The sequence below is a fragment of the Varroa destructor genome, unplaced genomic scaffold (assembly GCF_002443255.2).
Source record: "Varroa destructor unplaced genomic scaffold, Vdes_3.0 BEIS01000006.1, whole genome shotgun sequence".
In the NCBI taxonomy this organism is placed as follows: domain Eukaryota; kingdom Metazoa; phylum Arthropoda; class Arachnida; order Mesostigmata; family Varroidae; genus Varroa; species Varroa destructor.
The window spans coordinates 1899186-1915477 of NW_019211459.1; the positions used below are offsets into that span (position 1 = coordinate 1899186).

A 16292-nucleotide genomic window follows, 5' to 3' on the forward strand; every position below is an offset into this window, starting at 1 on the left:
TTTGCCGTTTCCAGAAAAATAAGCAACAGTATTTGCGACACAAATATCCACCTGTAGCACGCGTTCCATTGTAGCTCGCGCAAAGCTTCGTACAATTCTAAAAGCTCACGTCTGAATTGACCTTTAGCTAATCTGTAAAACTGTAGGAAAGTCGAATTTCGTCTGCGACGGCTAAATGAACGAACAGCTTATCAGTGTTTTGTTAACGGCGAACTTTGTATAACATCGGCAATTACGGCGTTGACGATCGAGTTTTACTAGTGCAGATCTTATCGCTCAACAAACACGGACGGCTAGATGTAGCACAGAAATAAATAAAATTTAGAAACGATTAGATTAAGAGATGAGCCACTGGTGATTTAATCAATAGTTGTCTCAAGCAAAACGTATACATTAAACGTGCCACTCTTTTTATTTTATCGTACTAAATAACACTAGATTTGTACTTACCGTTGTGTGCGCCACGTTTGTGTTGGTTTATGCGTACACCACGTGCTTGAAACGGGTGCTTTTCAGACGTCATGAAAACTAGGTAGAACGCGGTGGCAGTGATAATGTAAATCAAGGGCAAGCTAATAAACGCAAGGCGGAAATAGTTATGGAAGGAATTAACGACAATTCACTGCTTTACTAGCCCGTTGTCTGCACGGTTCAGCTGATGCCGTCAATGTCATCACCGCCGTCCAGTCTGAGGTGTCGGCCACTGGAAGGTCGCTACGTGGGTCTTCTATTGACACGTTGAAAACGATATTAGAGCTTTGGCCGCTTTTATGACGAGAACGATAGTATTGCAATAATAACGTGAATGATATTACGGCATTATTATATAACGATCGTCGTTTGTGACAGAAAGGGCCAGAGATCAACTCTCTCTGTAGCACTGCGCCAGAACAACGAGGAGCAGCGGCAGCAGGTTTGTCAAGTGTTTAATGAATATTTCCATTAAGGCTACTTTGCGTTCATTGTGCTTGTACAGAGTCCCAAGCGGTAAAGCCTGGTGGAGCTCCCTGCCAAGTTAAGGTCTATTATATGGACTTTGGATAGCTGTTATGGTGCTTCTGGTACCTGTTTGCCCAATGACGACGATACTGTCCCATGAGAAATTGATAGTGACTATGCTGGAAGTTAATATGAGCAAACAATAACAAGCGTTTGCAAGATTCACTGCAAGAGTCAAGCTGATACACGACAATAGGCAGAATAGATTAACAGCGTTTAAATTTTTACTATTTTAGCTAAGTCGCTTAAAGGCCACATATCCTATCCGACACGCGAGCCTTGGACGTCGTGGCTATTAGTTGAGTGGTAATTACATACGTTCCGATGTTGCTTTTAGTCCTTCGTTTTACTTTTGCTTCTAGAAGGCATTATGGCAGCGTATATAAGATGTACAAATATGCATAGACACCCTTTTACTACAGTTACATGATATTCATTTAGATAAAACGCTAGCCAGAAATAGCCAAAACCGAGTTTTCCATTTAACATTAGGCTACTGTCAGTTAATTGAAATGCTGACCTTTGAAACGACACACGTACCCCTCGGACACAACAAGAGACGTTTTCATACGTAAACTGCGAATAAGAAAGATCTAGAATTAAAAAGCTTCACTATCGAGCGCAGGCCCGCATTCGCTTTGTGATGGCTTCAACATGTAAATCATGCATGTTGGCCTGGACTTATGCATCTGGGCTGAAATTGACATTGGTTTATATATATTGAGAAAATTTGGATTTGAACTGTACAAAGCTGAGATGTTCTCCCCCATAAAACAGATTCAAGACACACTCAATGTTCTATTTGTTTACAGTCGTATTTCAATCTCTGTTATTAAATGACTGCTTGAAGGAGTCCTTCTTTATAACACTTTACTTTGTAATAGAGAATAGGGCTGGCTTATAGAAATACTGTGCAGATACCCTCTAACAGAAGAACAGCCGTTGGGCACCTACTGGGCTAGTCGATGAAAACCGTTATGTTGGCAAACGACACAAGTGACGTAAAACACTAAAAATGGTGATCAAGATGAAACTCGTTCGTTCCGAGAGTCACACCCCAAAGCATCTCTGCAACCTTCATTTATTAAACCTGACAAAAAAGGGAAGGGCTGCATTGCGGTTCTGCCTGAGTTTCTACGGTGTGTGACAAAATCAGATGGCGATAAGATGTGGCCAGGAGACGTCCTTAGACTGTACCCTGTGCACGCCACGATGGTCAGGACGAAAACCCAGTTGGGTCTGGGCATAACAGGCGCCACAGGAAGAATTCAAATCGGTAACGCAGCCGATAAAGGCATCGTCAATATTTTCTTTGACTGATTCGATACTTATTCAAGTTAGTCCGATTTTTGTTTAATATCCATTGAACCGTGATTAGACGAGTAGGTGCGCGGTGATTTTGTTTATGTCTTATTTGGCGTTATTATTCTGTCTAGGTGGCCTTCAAGTCTGATAGAGGTTTATGCCAGGTTTGCGTATAACCGTCTAAACATCGTTAAGGCATTGAAAATTAAAGTTGAAGAAATTATAATATCGACACATACGCTGCTGTATCTGTTGCAAGACGCTTGATGGTAAATGTTCGTTGGTATTATTATTATTATGGGTTAGGTTAAAACTTACATTAAATAAGTATTCAAGTCCTAACCTAAGTTAGCGAGTTGTAACTTAGAGACGGACGATAGTGCGCTAAGCAGATCGATGACCGGAAAATTTTCACGATAACATGACGTCAAATTACCAATAAGTGACAGTCACAATTAGATTTAATTGAAAGTGGTGCCAAAGAGCACAGGTTTTGCCCTTGGGAATCGTGGAGAATAAATAACTCAGCTTCGTGCCAGTAAGCCAGTTGTTTCAAAACGACAAACTTTACTTCTTTTAAATATCAACTTGTATGTAATTGAAATTAGCTTTTTTAAATAGTATCACACTTACTGGAGATAGCAAATATGTATTTAGAGACCTATTCAATTTGAATAGTTTGAACATATGTGTTAAACAAAATTTTCTCATTATATGGATTAAATAAAAGTAATACGGGAAGTTTTTTTTCCTTATTTTCAACTCTCAAGAAATTGTCATCGTGCGTCTTACCAATCTACAAGCAAATGAGCCACACCTTTTTACATGCGGAGGTGTCGATCATATTGGTACGTTCGTATGCCCAAAATGCTGTTGAAATAAATTTGTTAGTTTACATCGGCAGTGCGTCATTTTAAGGTGGCATCGTAGATGTTTGCCGACGATCATGGAAAGGCTATCGTACCGCCTACGGACGCGAGAGATGAGCGACAGATACACACACATCTTTTATACAAGTATAGACAATCTGACGATTATTCCCACAGAGACAGGGTATAGACAACTTAAATCGGCGACTTGTAGAATGAACAAATATATACACTGTGTTTTTTTAATTTCTAGATACCTGCTGGCCAAATAGTAGCTCTATTTGGCCAGCGGGTATATATGCTAAATATTTGACCTGATCAAAACCTGTAGTATTAGTAGTTCTTCGTCAATAGTTTGTGGTTTCCAGGCCACGAGCAAAGGTTACCTCTGAACTCTTTTCTGGGCTTCCATCATTGTGCGAGTAGCAGACTAACTGCTACTATGGAATGATAGATATGAAAAAAATGGCTACCCACTTTCTATGCAGAACATTTTTTTCTCTTTCTTTTTTAGCGTGTGCTATCGATATGCGTTTGAAGATGACGACATCGCTTGAAATGAGTCGTGTCTATCTTTTCGCCTAAAGATCATCAACTTAGTCTGTGATGGTTGTCGGGTGGCAGCGCCAAAGTGGCTCCGTATGTGGCGCGTCATGGACCCGCTAACCAACAAAGCAGAATGGAACAAACACTAAATCGTTCTATAGGCAGTTAATCGGGACTCTTTGCGCCAAAGCTGACCATTTTCTAGTTTCTGTCCGAGGGACCTCAGAGCTAACTAACACCTGATGCTGCCAAATCGAAAGAATGGAGAAATGTCCCTCAGTATAACCCGCTGCAAATTTTGTAGTTCTGGTTCGTCACTTATAAGTACGCATGTCGCTGACTCATTTAGATTACTGGTCGCCAGAAAGTATTATATCTTGCAGACTGGCTGTTTTTTCGAACGTTCCTCAAAAACGTGTAACAGTGAACGTCAATCAATTGTGGTTTCAATATTACTCTCTACTAATTGTATCAAGATAAACAATTTTATATACATATAAGTTGAAGGGAATCAGATAGCATGTTGACCGGACGAAACAACTGAGCGATTACCGGCACGAGTTATTAAATAAGGTTACCTATTAACAGGCACTTGCATATGTAGGATTAGGACCATTCGAATGGCATATTTGGAAAGTATCATTGTATACTTACATCTATTTATTAGTTATAAAAGGATGGTTTTTCTTTGGCTGCCGCCTCACTGGCCGTTCACTTCCGAACCGAATATATATCCAGGGCATTTGCTTTTTGTAGCGTTCACTCATAGCTCTCCATTGCTTTTTATACGTACGTTCCAACATCTTCTTGGACAGCGGCATCGACATGATTTCAGAGTTCATTTTGTTGCATAACTGATCCGTAGCGTAGCGTATCTTTTAAATAACATCAAGATTTCCTTACAATCGAAATGTTGTCGTGCAAACGAAGGAACTCTTTTCTGCCATAACGTATCGATTGCTCTCTCTCTCTCTCTCTCTCTCTCTCTCTCTCTCTCTCTCCCCACCCCCTCTCCCTCTCTCGTTAGTCGTTCCGCTATGTAAGTAGTCATTTTCGTAAAAATTCTAGTTATTAAATTTTTCCGTTAAATGAAGGAATAGTAAGAGCTCGATCCATAGATATTACAAACTCGGTCTAGCCATAGGCCGAGTAACACTTATTTCCTTGCTTTTGACTCTACTAATAGTTTTGATGCTATCAGCAGTGGTACACTGGCCATATGTTGACGAAATAACGGGGATCGTTGGGCTGGGTTGGCATGAAGTTCGTTTGTGAATGGATGAGTGCAGATAGGCAGGCAGGCAGGAAGAGGAGGACGACATCCTGTAAGTATCGGTCGAGCTAGACCTCAATTAGGTCCTACTTGATGAGCGGGCGTCGGAAAGTCTATCGACGTAATTTTTTTAAAGGCAACGTCTGAATTTTGGCACGATTTTTATCTGCTTTGGCGCATGCAAACTAATACCGACAGATGTTGGAAAATTTCTTAATCAATTTCATTAAACTGTACTACTTTTTGTGTATATTATTACAATTCAATGTAATAGACGAAATACTCCTGTTGCTGAGCTCGGTAGACAAACCAGGAGTGCTGCCTAGTCAACGCTTTATTCAATTTCAATAGACTCCCCCCCACAGCAAGTGTTTTTCGCACCATAAAATTGATTTTAGATGGAATGTATAGCCGCAGTTAGATGTTTCAGTAGATAAAAACGAATTAGATATAGGTAGAGGAGGGTTCGACGCTCTTTGCTCGATGTTGCCACAAGCCTAAGCGGAAGTTGTAAGTTCGACCTAAGACAAGTTGCAATTCTTTTAATTACATTATCTGTTCATTATCTTACTATTCATTGAATATACATTATTATTACTTTCCGTAGTAGCATAGGTTAAGTTGGAGAAAAGACACACTGTTCTATGATACGCTACTAAATTTATTGTCAAACGCTGAAACATATAATCAGTAATTACATCACTCCCTTGCTTGCGTGTAGGCGTTCCGGCAAAAGTTCTAGGTATATTTTAGTTGCTCGTATAACTTCTATTCGATAGCTATGATATGATCTTGTCCCCGATGTTGCTAGCACATAGTCGTCATTATGTACTTGAACTCTGTTGCATTAATACCATTATTATATTCATTACTATTATTCAAATTGATGCTATTTTACTATATGTACATGCTCGCAGTGGGGTTAACTTCCAATCTGTCCAGTCGATGTTTTCGCATAATTTCGAAACTAGATATGTATATATACATGTTCAACGTATATGCTACAACTTTCAGGTCTCATTTTGCAACATCCGCTGGGCACCGTCTGTGCATGCCTCAATGAGGTGACCTCCGACCTTGTCATGCGCATTGCGCATCATCTGCAAACGTGAACAGCCGCTGCTACGGGAAAAACGCTTTGTTTCTACCTCTCTCTCTCTCTCTCTCTCTCTCTCACACACACACACACACAGACACACACACTCACACTCACACTCTCTCTCCCTCCCCCCCTCCCTCCCTCCCTCGAAAATAAGGCTTCGGCCCATTGCGAAGGCAACACTCAACTCTACTTAGACCTCGACCTGATGCTAATATATAGAAATACACTTGTAACATAATAGAAATACTCAGATTACCGTGTTATTCCGATAAGCACTAACCTACAATAGATTGGCAGAAGTAGAACAGGTTAAATGTTAAGCAGAGACAAAATCCTTGCAGGTACGCTCAACATTCTACTAACAATATTAGTTAGATGAAATTGCGTTTATGTATGTGTTCGGTTGTGTGCTTGATTTATGGTAGACAGTGAGGCACAGCCATTCGATGATCGGTCTGATGTGCTCTCTATTTCTTCCGTGTGCACCTCACCTCAACGCGCGGGTAGAATTTGTTCTGATACGTGACCATCCGTATTGATTCTGAGTAGCGTTGGCCATCAGTCGCTTTGTACGTAGCGTTGCACGATGTGTGCAAATGTTCGCGTAGGAACAAACCTACCACCGTTGAACTAAAAGCAAAAATTGGACGACAACCATATTTGCAATACGGTACTTAGTAGGCAAGATCGTTCGCCGGTTACGAGGCTCGATTACGGCGTCCCAGAGGAGTAAACCTTCGGACGGTGTACACTAATTTGCTTAGTTTCTCTCTACATCTCGTAGGCCCCAGCTTCATCGAGACTCGGCGAAGCGGGGTTAAATGATAATTATCTATCGATCTAGGTATTTATCTAATAATTTTTTATAAGGGTACTCTGACGTGTCTATTAACTGTTACCTAAAGGCATGTTAATCCAGATAACGCTGCTGAAGATGGTGTTGTTTTTGTTCATCATTAGTAACGAAGTGCTACAACGATGACGACCCATAGTGTTTATTATCATGGTGTTTTTCGGGCTGCATCTTAGCCATTGGTGATCGAGCAGTGACACATAGTTTTGTCAATTTCAAACGTTTCATCACTCACGTGTCACGTATGGAAACGATACAAGGCGAGTGATTGGAGGATCAATATTTGCGCTATCGTATCTCTCCTTTTACGCGCGACCGCCAATTGTGAGCATTAAATACGAAACTGGGATGTTCGTCTTGATCCCGGCAAAATTTCTTACATCGTTATGCTGCACGATGTGTTCGTGTCGCTAGTGTTATCGTCATTGTGTCGTGACCATGTTGTTATAGCTTGATATCTTTCGAAATTTTCTGACCTTTTGTTCCGCAGGATTTCGTAGTTCATATAAACGTCGTTCAAATAAAACAAGCATAACCAGTGCGAAAAACCTAGCTAGCAGCTAAAGAATGGCTAAATTTGAACCGTGAATCTATTTACACTTATCGCTGCCCTCGTTTTCCCAGACAGAATCGATCTTGCTAGTCAGCGTCAATAAGCATTGATCAGAAGAATCGAATGTGGGGACTGCTTCAACAGGGCTTACAACGTAAACCAATCCCTTCTGACCAGAAATCTATCCGGATTCCTGATTCCTATACACTACTCATCATTTTGCTCAACCAAAAATTTCTCAACGGTGCAGAGACTATTTTCTGGTCTACTGATGCCCTTGCAAGCGCTAGAACCTACCATGGCAAAAATCGACAAGTCATTATTGAGGGGTTACTGATGCAAGTTAATGTACAAGCGGATTTAGCTATCAGATAGATAAAATCCAAGGCTTCGCAGTTCCGCATACTCATCGAATAACAGTGAATTGCTACGAAGAGAAGCGCAGATCTCCACGCATACTTGCCCGTCAAACAGAAGGAAGTCGAATAGGAAAAGGCAAAATGGGGAAGGGGAGAATGGGGAGGAGAGAGGGCTTTCAGGCCTCGCTGATAATGGCCTATTGACTAACCAATTAGTGCGGGCCCGCTAGTAGGTCACTTTTTTTTGACCGCACCTGAATGAAACGAAAAGCCGGGGGCACTTTTGATATAGTTCTGTCGCCGATGCAATCGCACGGTGTGTGCTTGAATGGCCAACAAAAAAGGCAATTTTCTATGGGGGCCATAATGAATACGACGCGGAACAATTCGCAGACAGTAATATTATCGACGGATGTTAACGGTTTGTTCCGGCGTTCTATCGGAAGGTGTAAATTGTAAGTCTATGTTACCCACATTTTGATTTCAATTTCTGGATATGGAATCTAGTATGTTTCTGTAGCATTCTTCTTATAGGGCACTTCTACAAAAAAAAAAAAAAAAAAAAAAAAAAAAAATTAAAATCGGGTCGTTTTCTATCATGAATAATGAAACCGTAACACCGCTGATGCTGTCGCGACTATCCGTCAGCGGTCAATATATATATATATATACGAGCACGCATTTGGAAATAACCGAATTTTTATAATAAGGAAATTGATTGCCTCTGCAATGACCGCTCACCAACAGCAACGGTCGACGACGACGATGATGATGATGATTATGCTGACTACGACGGTGATGATGATAATGATCATAATATGGCACAGTCGGAAATGATCATTTATCCAAAAATAGGCAAGTAATAAACTCATGCTAAATAAATCAATGATGAATATTCGTTTACCGTAAAAGCTACAGGTGCATAGTCGCGCGTTCGCGGTCCCGTTCGTGCCTGCTGATAGGTCACACTTTTTTCTAAAGTGGGCTTGACACTGCCAGAGGTAGCAAGCAGGGCATTCTGCAAGACGAGTCGAAAGATCCTACGTACGAATAAAAGTCAATTCGATGATAACTAGGAATATAATTGTTTTAATTGCACCACCAAGGATTGAATACCAACGCTGTAGAGACTTCTACGCCTTCCCACCCAGGACTTTTCTTTGATTCAGCGGACTTTTGCCTCTATTAACGATCTCGTGGATTTTCTGCTACGTCAACTACATTTTTGGCTACATCTCTTACTGAGTCTCCTCTTGATAATAGGACCACCACAGGGACGATTTACGAATCAAGTGGAACATTTGTAAATACCCCCCACCAGTAAATTATCTCTACGTTCGCATTTAATCAAGCCGATTTCCGGCGGGGTTATACTCTAACAAACGGAAGGAGAAAAAATTGATTAAAAGAAGTTCAAATTATTCAACATCGGATAAGACCGAAAAGCAGGCCAAACAATAGAAGAGCCATCGTGCAGATTTCTTCAAGCTACTGCTATAAAAGACAAAGGTCATCAGTCATTAAAGTTATTACGGCTAAGTTAAAGCGATGTTTGCGATTCAGAACGATAGCTCAATATTGACTTGTACTGGCCTTTGGACGTCTAGAAAATTCGATCATTTTAGTCCAAGCAAACGGGAATTAGTTCGAATTTCTGCACGAGACTTGGCTACTGACTGGGAAGCCTTAATATCGTCTGTTCGAAAAATGCTTTCGTAACAACGGTAGCTCAGCTATTTATCTCTGTGAATCTACTATAAACGGGATTCCTTGTTTATAGAGAACCTCTTCATACATTGTAGAGAGTGCGTTAGACCTCTACGTATCTACGTGGTTCTCCGTTTGCGAAACACGAACGAAAAAATGCCCGTTTACAATATCGCTTTCGAGGAGGAGTCCACGGTTCAAACTGGTAAAGTCGGACATGCTACATGGTTAAAGAACTTATTACTGTTTGTAGAGTGTGGGGTGGCGATGACATTTGTTTCGAGGGGTGACTTAGCTTTGTAAACCATCAACTGCAATATAACTGTGCACACAAACTTAGTGACAGTGAATTTCGGAAAATTTTTTAGTGGTTTATTGACCACAGACGGATCGTATTCATGCTTAGAATGATGCCTAGAGCACTTTACCTCTCACCTTATTGCTTCGCCGTATAATGATAACCTTTTCGGTTATTTCTAACGTAAGTATACCAGATGCAAATAAAAGATCTTGTCGTTTATAAAGCAAATGCTCTTGCTATAGCGATTTAACAAACAACCGAACAAACATTTGATCGATTACCTTAGCGGAAAGTTTCTTCTATCTTCAGGCTGGACGAAAATCAAAATTAAGAACTACTTCTAAACACTGGATAACAAGTTATGTTGTCTAGAGTGTGGGTTACCTGATATAATTTGAAATGTTTTTATGTGTTATTCTTCTTGCTATGCTTAGAGAACATGGAGGCCCAATTACTAATTCGTAATAAGGATTGACCAGGAGGAAACACTCAACGATGCGGAAATGCTTCATCGCTACCGCATTGCTACATCCTTGACAAGCATACGATGCTTGCTGGGGCTACCGTCAGCTAAATTTAAATCAAATATATAGATTTAATCCATCATTGCATATCTATTCTGTGTATCAACATCATTTTCCGCTACAAATGATTAAACGTTTCGACTTTTACGTCCGATGTAGGCATTAAGAAGTTTTCTATCGCAAGTGCGCTCGACAAAGCAGATGCAAAAATACTGTACCTTAAAATTATAGTTTCACGGAACCCCACTGGGGTAATGAAACGTACGGAAGGACCGCTTGTGTTGCCTGTTTCTGTTGACTGTGAAAACGTTGGGCCGATAGACCGCCGTCAAGTGGGGCTATCATGGTTGTCATTGCTGATGCTGCTGTCGCCAGCGATAGTACTGTTTTTCGCTGCCCATTGCTCGGCGTCAGCCAAAATTTATTTTGGAGCGCCGAGATGGTATCTCCTCTTACATTCGATAAAACGACATTCCATTTTTTGTCTGATTAAGGCCGTTCAAGGATGTCTATCGCCGAAGCAAAAGCAAACTTGCTGTCATTGATCTGTTCTCTGTGTTGTCGACGTGCCTATGAGACGATCGTAAATCTGGAAACTGAGACCATATACACACATACATACAGTTTTAACATTAAAAAATGATCCGGGAAATCGGACTCGTAAAGTCCGCCCCTTTCCGATATCATTAGAAACCGAATCACCTATTTCCTTAACTTTTACAACGATATATAAAAGAAGAATATATATATATTTTTTAATTATTTTTCGCGTTACCACAGCCGCGTCGTCCATATGAGCATAACATGTGCACAGACTAGGGAATAGAATGATAGCATCCCTGTTAGATGCCATTGACTTCATATCTGATATCAACGAACCTGGCCTAAGTAGAATGATCAGATCTAGCTTTCAGAGTACGCAATTAACACTTGCTTTTACTAGACCTTTTACCAGACGTTTTCCATTAAATTTAAAGCAAATTTTAAGTTACACTTCCCTAGTTACCTGTGAAACTATATCGAATAAACACGTCCTAGTTATACGTTAGCTTGCTATGCCCAGGCAAATCATGGAACGATAAGAGAGCATTCGTTGTTGTTCCGAAATATTGAATGGCCCCTGTCGACATATGTCTCGCGCTAACTTCAGCTGACTTAGCTTGATTTCAATGATAGAACTTCTGATCGGTAAAGGCCATAAATCCAACAACGGAAATCTAAGCCATTTTTACAACCAAGGAACTGCTCTTATTAAGCCGTGCGCTAATATGAGCTATTACTGCACGGTATCGAAGGAATCGATGAGCCCCGTATAATGCAGTACAATTTGCAGTTCGTGTAAAGGTCACAAACTTAGTCATTCTAGAGATGTTACCCGCTGCTATAGGTATCTGAAGTTATGGTATCGTAAAATATATGTTCCATACTTTATAGAGTGACTGTCAGCGGTTGGTCGATCGTGTGATTTACCCAGAAAACATTTTGAACATGAGTACTAATAGATAAATGAATTCCCAAATCGATCAGCGGACCCTTATAGCCAACCGGCACTATCAAATATTCAGCGAATATCACTTGCAGGCTCTACGCGCTGGAGCCCCATGCCGGCCGAGCGTTCTAAGGGCAGATGCTTAGAGCTCAACGCCACACGTTACACCATCACAAAATTAAATAAAGCAAAATCAATGACGGCCATAATTAAGCAACAACAGTTGGCTCGTCATAATAATCAGACAATCAATGGCAACGACAACGCAGACCGCTATTGCGATGGCTTTATATTGGACGATACATCAATAACCATTGATGTTGTTGCTGCTTCTTTTTCTTATTGCGATTATTGTTTCGATCGTTGTGGTCGCTATTGTGGTTATTATTGCCACCATATGATAAAGATAGAAGCGGCCTTTTTGACCCATGACTCGACCGATTCAAAAGATGTGCTACACATGCCTGGCTCTTGCCTGGCGGACGAGCTAAGGGAGATCGAACGAGCCCAGAGGAAGTACCGACCCCACTTGCTGCTGTTGTAAATTATGCTTAGTACTGTCATGACGGTACTATGGCAACTGGCTCCTACCCTCCTGTGCTGTTTAAATGGTTTTTGTTGGTTTATAATACCTGTGGATTCTTTTTGTTTCATGCACAGTTTCTGTCCGGTACACCGAAATCCATTGTCCCGATTAAGAGAGCAGGCCCCTTCCACATATGGCCGCCGTTTTAAGACTTTTTTTTTTTACAAGTTTCATTCATCAGCCAGAAAATGGAATTATGACCTCGGTTCGAAAGGGGCAAGTAAATCATGAAACGAAAAAAATGACGGAAATCACTACAAATTGCGTTGCTTTTCCAACAGCATTAACAACGTCTGTTACCATGCCTGATTTAGTTAGTTTTTTTTGTTTTGCCCCTAGTTACATGCAGTCGCATTGCATGAGCACAAAACAACGGCAGTGTTAAGGACAACTAGCATCGGTAGGGTGCTTGCTAGGATAAATGCCAAGAACATTATCATTAGCGTCGTTCCGAATACAGGATCACACCACGCACAGACCGGCACACACGTATTCACAATTTGTCCACTTTGACGGCGATAAATTGCGAGCAGAAAGCGAACGAACGAACGAACGAACGAACGGCGCAACTTCATCGCCTCCTCGGCATCGTCACAGTTACTACGAGTAATAAGCCACTAGGGATGAAGTTGTACGTTGGGTCTTATGCACGCGCATGCGCACGCGCATCTCTTTACCCATGTGCACCCTGCTGTCTAATTTGTTCTAAATATGAACGACTAATGGATTTTCCCAGGCATTCACAAACGTGCCGGACCGCATCAGGATGTCATGAGCGTAATCATGTGAGCAATTGTGAGCACTACAAGAACGATCGATTACATCCATTCGATAAAGAAATAAGAAAAGAAACACAGGTAGCACCAAGCTTTTCTATCGCTATCTACCGTCCGAAAATGGAATACTATTAGAGAATCCCGTCGTGTGCGCCCCGTCCGAGTGTCACGGAAGATGTATATGGCTAAAACCATCACCGATAGGGGTGACAAAAAGGTTTTATTAGCTTTTGTATTCTGTTGTGGCAATATGAAAAGCACACACATAATAAAATGAGGCCGCACGTAAATTGATGGATAATATTCCACAAGATTAAATGCAGCTGAGCAAAACAAAGGCGGCGGACGAATAGCTGATCGTTAAATTGCGGGTAGGCTGCCCGATCCTGGGACCCTCATTGCTTTTACTAGCAGTGAATACCCACACCTAGGTAAAACCTATGAATGGTCTTATTTAAGCTGGAAGGCTCACCGAACGACAACGCAGTCTGGCTTACGTCTGGCGTTATGTTACGTAACAAAAACGTAATCTTGGCCGAGCTTTTATATGCTCCGGTAAGCAATAATAATGAGCCATACTTCAGCCAGCTGCGCAATGACACTGTTGTCACGCATATCGGTACCGCATTGCCACTATATCTACCACTCAGAAGAAAACCAACTGACAAATCTATATCTAAATGGTAGTTTTGGGTAGATGGCTTTACTTAACCTGAAGCAGATGATCATTCAATCCAATGCGGTTTGGATGATGATGGCGCGAAAGTTTCAATGCCGTTTGCTTGGATGGAAACATATCGATATGATTATCGGTTTTTTACGACGACAAAATATTGTCCCTACAAAGTCTGATGTCTACGGTTGTGTATTCGACCATTCATACAAAATGTGGCCATTTATATATTTCAATAGTGTAACATGTATAATAGTCTAAAGGAAACATGTGATCGTATTCTACTTGTTTGCGACAAGCGACAAAAAAGTTGTCACCTCCCCATAAACCGCGCGTGCCCGCGATGTTTCAAGCACATAGAAGGGAGCACAACAACGCAATGTCGTGCATTGGCTAATTGTTGTAAAACCTCACCGGAAAATTGCCAAACGAAAAAAAGAAGGAACAAGCGGGAAAGTCTTGCCCTATTGATGTAATATTATGTTATACAATAGAACATTTGATCAACTACGACGTTTCTAGTAGCTAAGTGCTATAACGTGGCCATTTTCGTTTCAATCAATGATTGAAAGATTTGGTAGGTAGGTAGCTATATTATCGGATGTAACATCTGCCGGGGATTGCACTTTGGCAGTGAAACACGTTTACCGAAATAACAGTATAGTTTGGTGGCCATCTATTTTGGTCTCTGGGATTATACTACAAATGCTTAAACTTTCCTGTAAGATACTCTGTGGCTCTTCGTTATCTAATTAGAAGCCCAGTATTATACTGAGTCGTATGACCTCAATGCCTGGTCAACTTTAAGGTCTTGTTTCGCTTTCATACCACAACTAAGTCAAACTATGAGACTACTACACCATCACCTCTAGCACACGTTTGCTGTCAAGCACCGATTATATATACATATATATGTGTGCGTTATGTTTATACGCCATTTAGTAAACTTAAGAAATGGAAAAACAGGCGATAATACCTTTGTTGCTATTCCAACTGGCAAAGCTCAGCGCGTGGTGTTAATGTAGAAAATGCTGCCCTGGGGCGTTGGATAACTCTGTGGGAATAGACGCTCATAGCCAGACGCTGGAGGAGGCAGATACGCTGCTGATTGAAACTGGCCTGGGTACAGACTGGGAATTTGAGGCTTAGACGGCTGGAAACTTCCATTTTGGCTAACCTGTAGGGGCGAGAAAGGTTGGATCCTATTGTAGCGGTAATAGCTCTGCTGGATTGGGGACAGTGCTCGCAGTGGCAACAGAGGCAAGGTTACAATAGCCCGGCCAGAGACATTGTCAATGACGCTCGTGAACCCGTTGTTTTGTTTACGTTCCTCAGGATTAAGGATGTCGTAAACGCTTGGAATATTGATGTTGCTAGGAATTTTGCGAAGAGCAAATCGAGCAACAGGTGTCGCAGGAGGCGGCACCTGCATAATAATCGTTGGTGCATCTGGCATCAGAATCTTTTCGCCGCTATGGAAAACGTCAGTGATAACAGAGGTATTGTGAATAGCATTATGTGGGATTCCATTTCTGGACTGTGACAGCATTGACAGATATGGCTCAGCAGACGTGCGCTTTTCGGCAAAAATTTCAGGCATCATCAGTTGACGATCCCTGGAAAAGCCTGTGTATTGCAGATTTGAAGTTCCTGGCGTAACTTTATCGCCTTCAGCCACATCGATACTTTCATTTGGAGGCATCGCTTCCTCACGAATAATAGCCATTATTTCGTTAAGTATCATACGCGTATGGCCATTAGGCTGCACTTTAAAGCTAAGTTCTGCGAAACGGTTTCCTCCGAATGGCAACACAGGAACATTGACTTGATCAAGCATTCGCATCTTTAGGGACTTTGCGGGTGGAACGCTCTCTGTAATTGGGTTTATTGGCTCTGTGTTCTCACTAATTTCTGATGACGAATCAGAGGAGATGCCGCTTATTCCTTTATAGGGAGTATCTATAGTTAACGCAGGGTTATCTTCCATCTTATCTGCGTTATCTTCACCGTGGTCCACGCCGGAAATGATCCTTGGCTGGTCAACGCTTTGAGGGGAATCTTCCACCTTATCGGTGTTATCTTCACCGTGGTCCACGCCGGGAATGATCCTTGGCTGATCAACGCTTTGAGGGGAATCTTCCACCTTATCGGCGTTATCTTCACCGTGGTCCACGCCGGAAATGATCCTTGGCTGATCAACGCTTTGAGGGGAATCTTCCACCTTATCGGCGTTATCTTCACCGTGGTCCACGCCGGAAATGATCCTTGGCTGATCAACGCTTTGAGGCGAATCTTCCACCTTATCGGCGTTATCTTCACCGTGGTCCATGCCGGAAATTATCCGTGGCTGATCAACGCTTTGAGGGGAATCTTCCAT

The 16292-nt window shown here is 41.6% G+C and overlaps 1 protein-coding gene and 1 long non-coding RNA gene across 13 annotated transcripts in view; both read right to left on the reverse strand.

Annotated features, from left to right (window-relative positions):
* LOC147754723 (uncharacterized) overlaps positions 1–4658 on the reverse strand; it is a 10563-nt gene extending 5905 nt beyond the window's left edge. Inside the window, exons 1-2 of one of the 3 annotated variants that reach the window (XR_015330253.1) lie at positions 4374–4658; positions 451–727 (exon numbers count right to left, since the gene is read on the reverse strand). This is a non-coding gene — a long non-coding RNA (uncharacterized LOC147754723). Of the gene's footprint in view, positions 1–450; positions 986–4373 lie in introns of those variants that run through there. The other 2 variants (XR_015330252.1, XR_015330251.1) reach the window with 2 other exon arrangements.
* Positions 4659–5632: 974 nt separating this feature from the next.
* On the reverse strand, positions 5633–16292 carry LOC111253065 (uncharacterized). 10 transcript variants are annotated; one of them, XM_086992562.1, is made up of 4 exons: positions 14892–16292; positions 10610–10987; positions 8764–8877; positions 5633–6092 (listed from the first exon to the last, which is right to left on the reverse strand). In XM_086992562.1, the coding sequence occupies exon 1, from the start codon at positions 16290–16292 to the stop codon at positions 14919–14921; it is 1374 nt and encodes a 457-aa protein (XP_086848688.1). In that variant the 3' UTR covers positions 5633–6092; positions 8764–8877; positions 10610–10987; positions 14892–14918. The 10 variants fall into 10 exon arrangements, 7 of the variants coding, with proteins under 7 accessions (XP_086848688.1, XP_086848686.1, XP_086848687.1 ...); XM_086992560.1 differs by having other exon boundaries at positions 5633–6724; XM_086992561.1 differs by having other exon boundaries at positions 5633–6724; positions 8764–8899.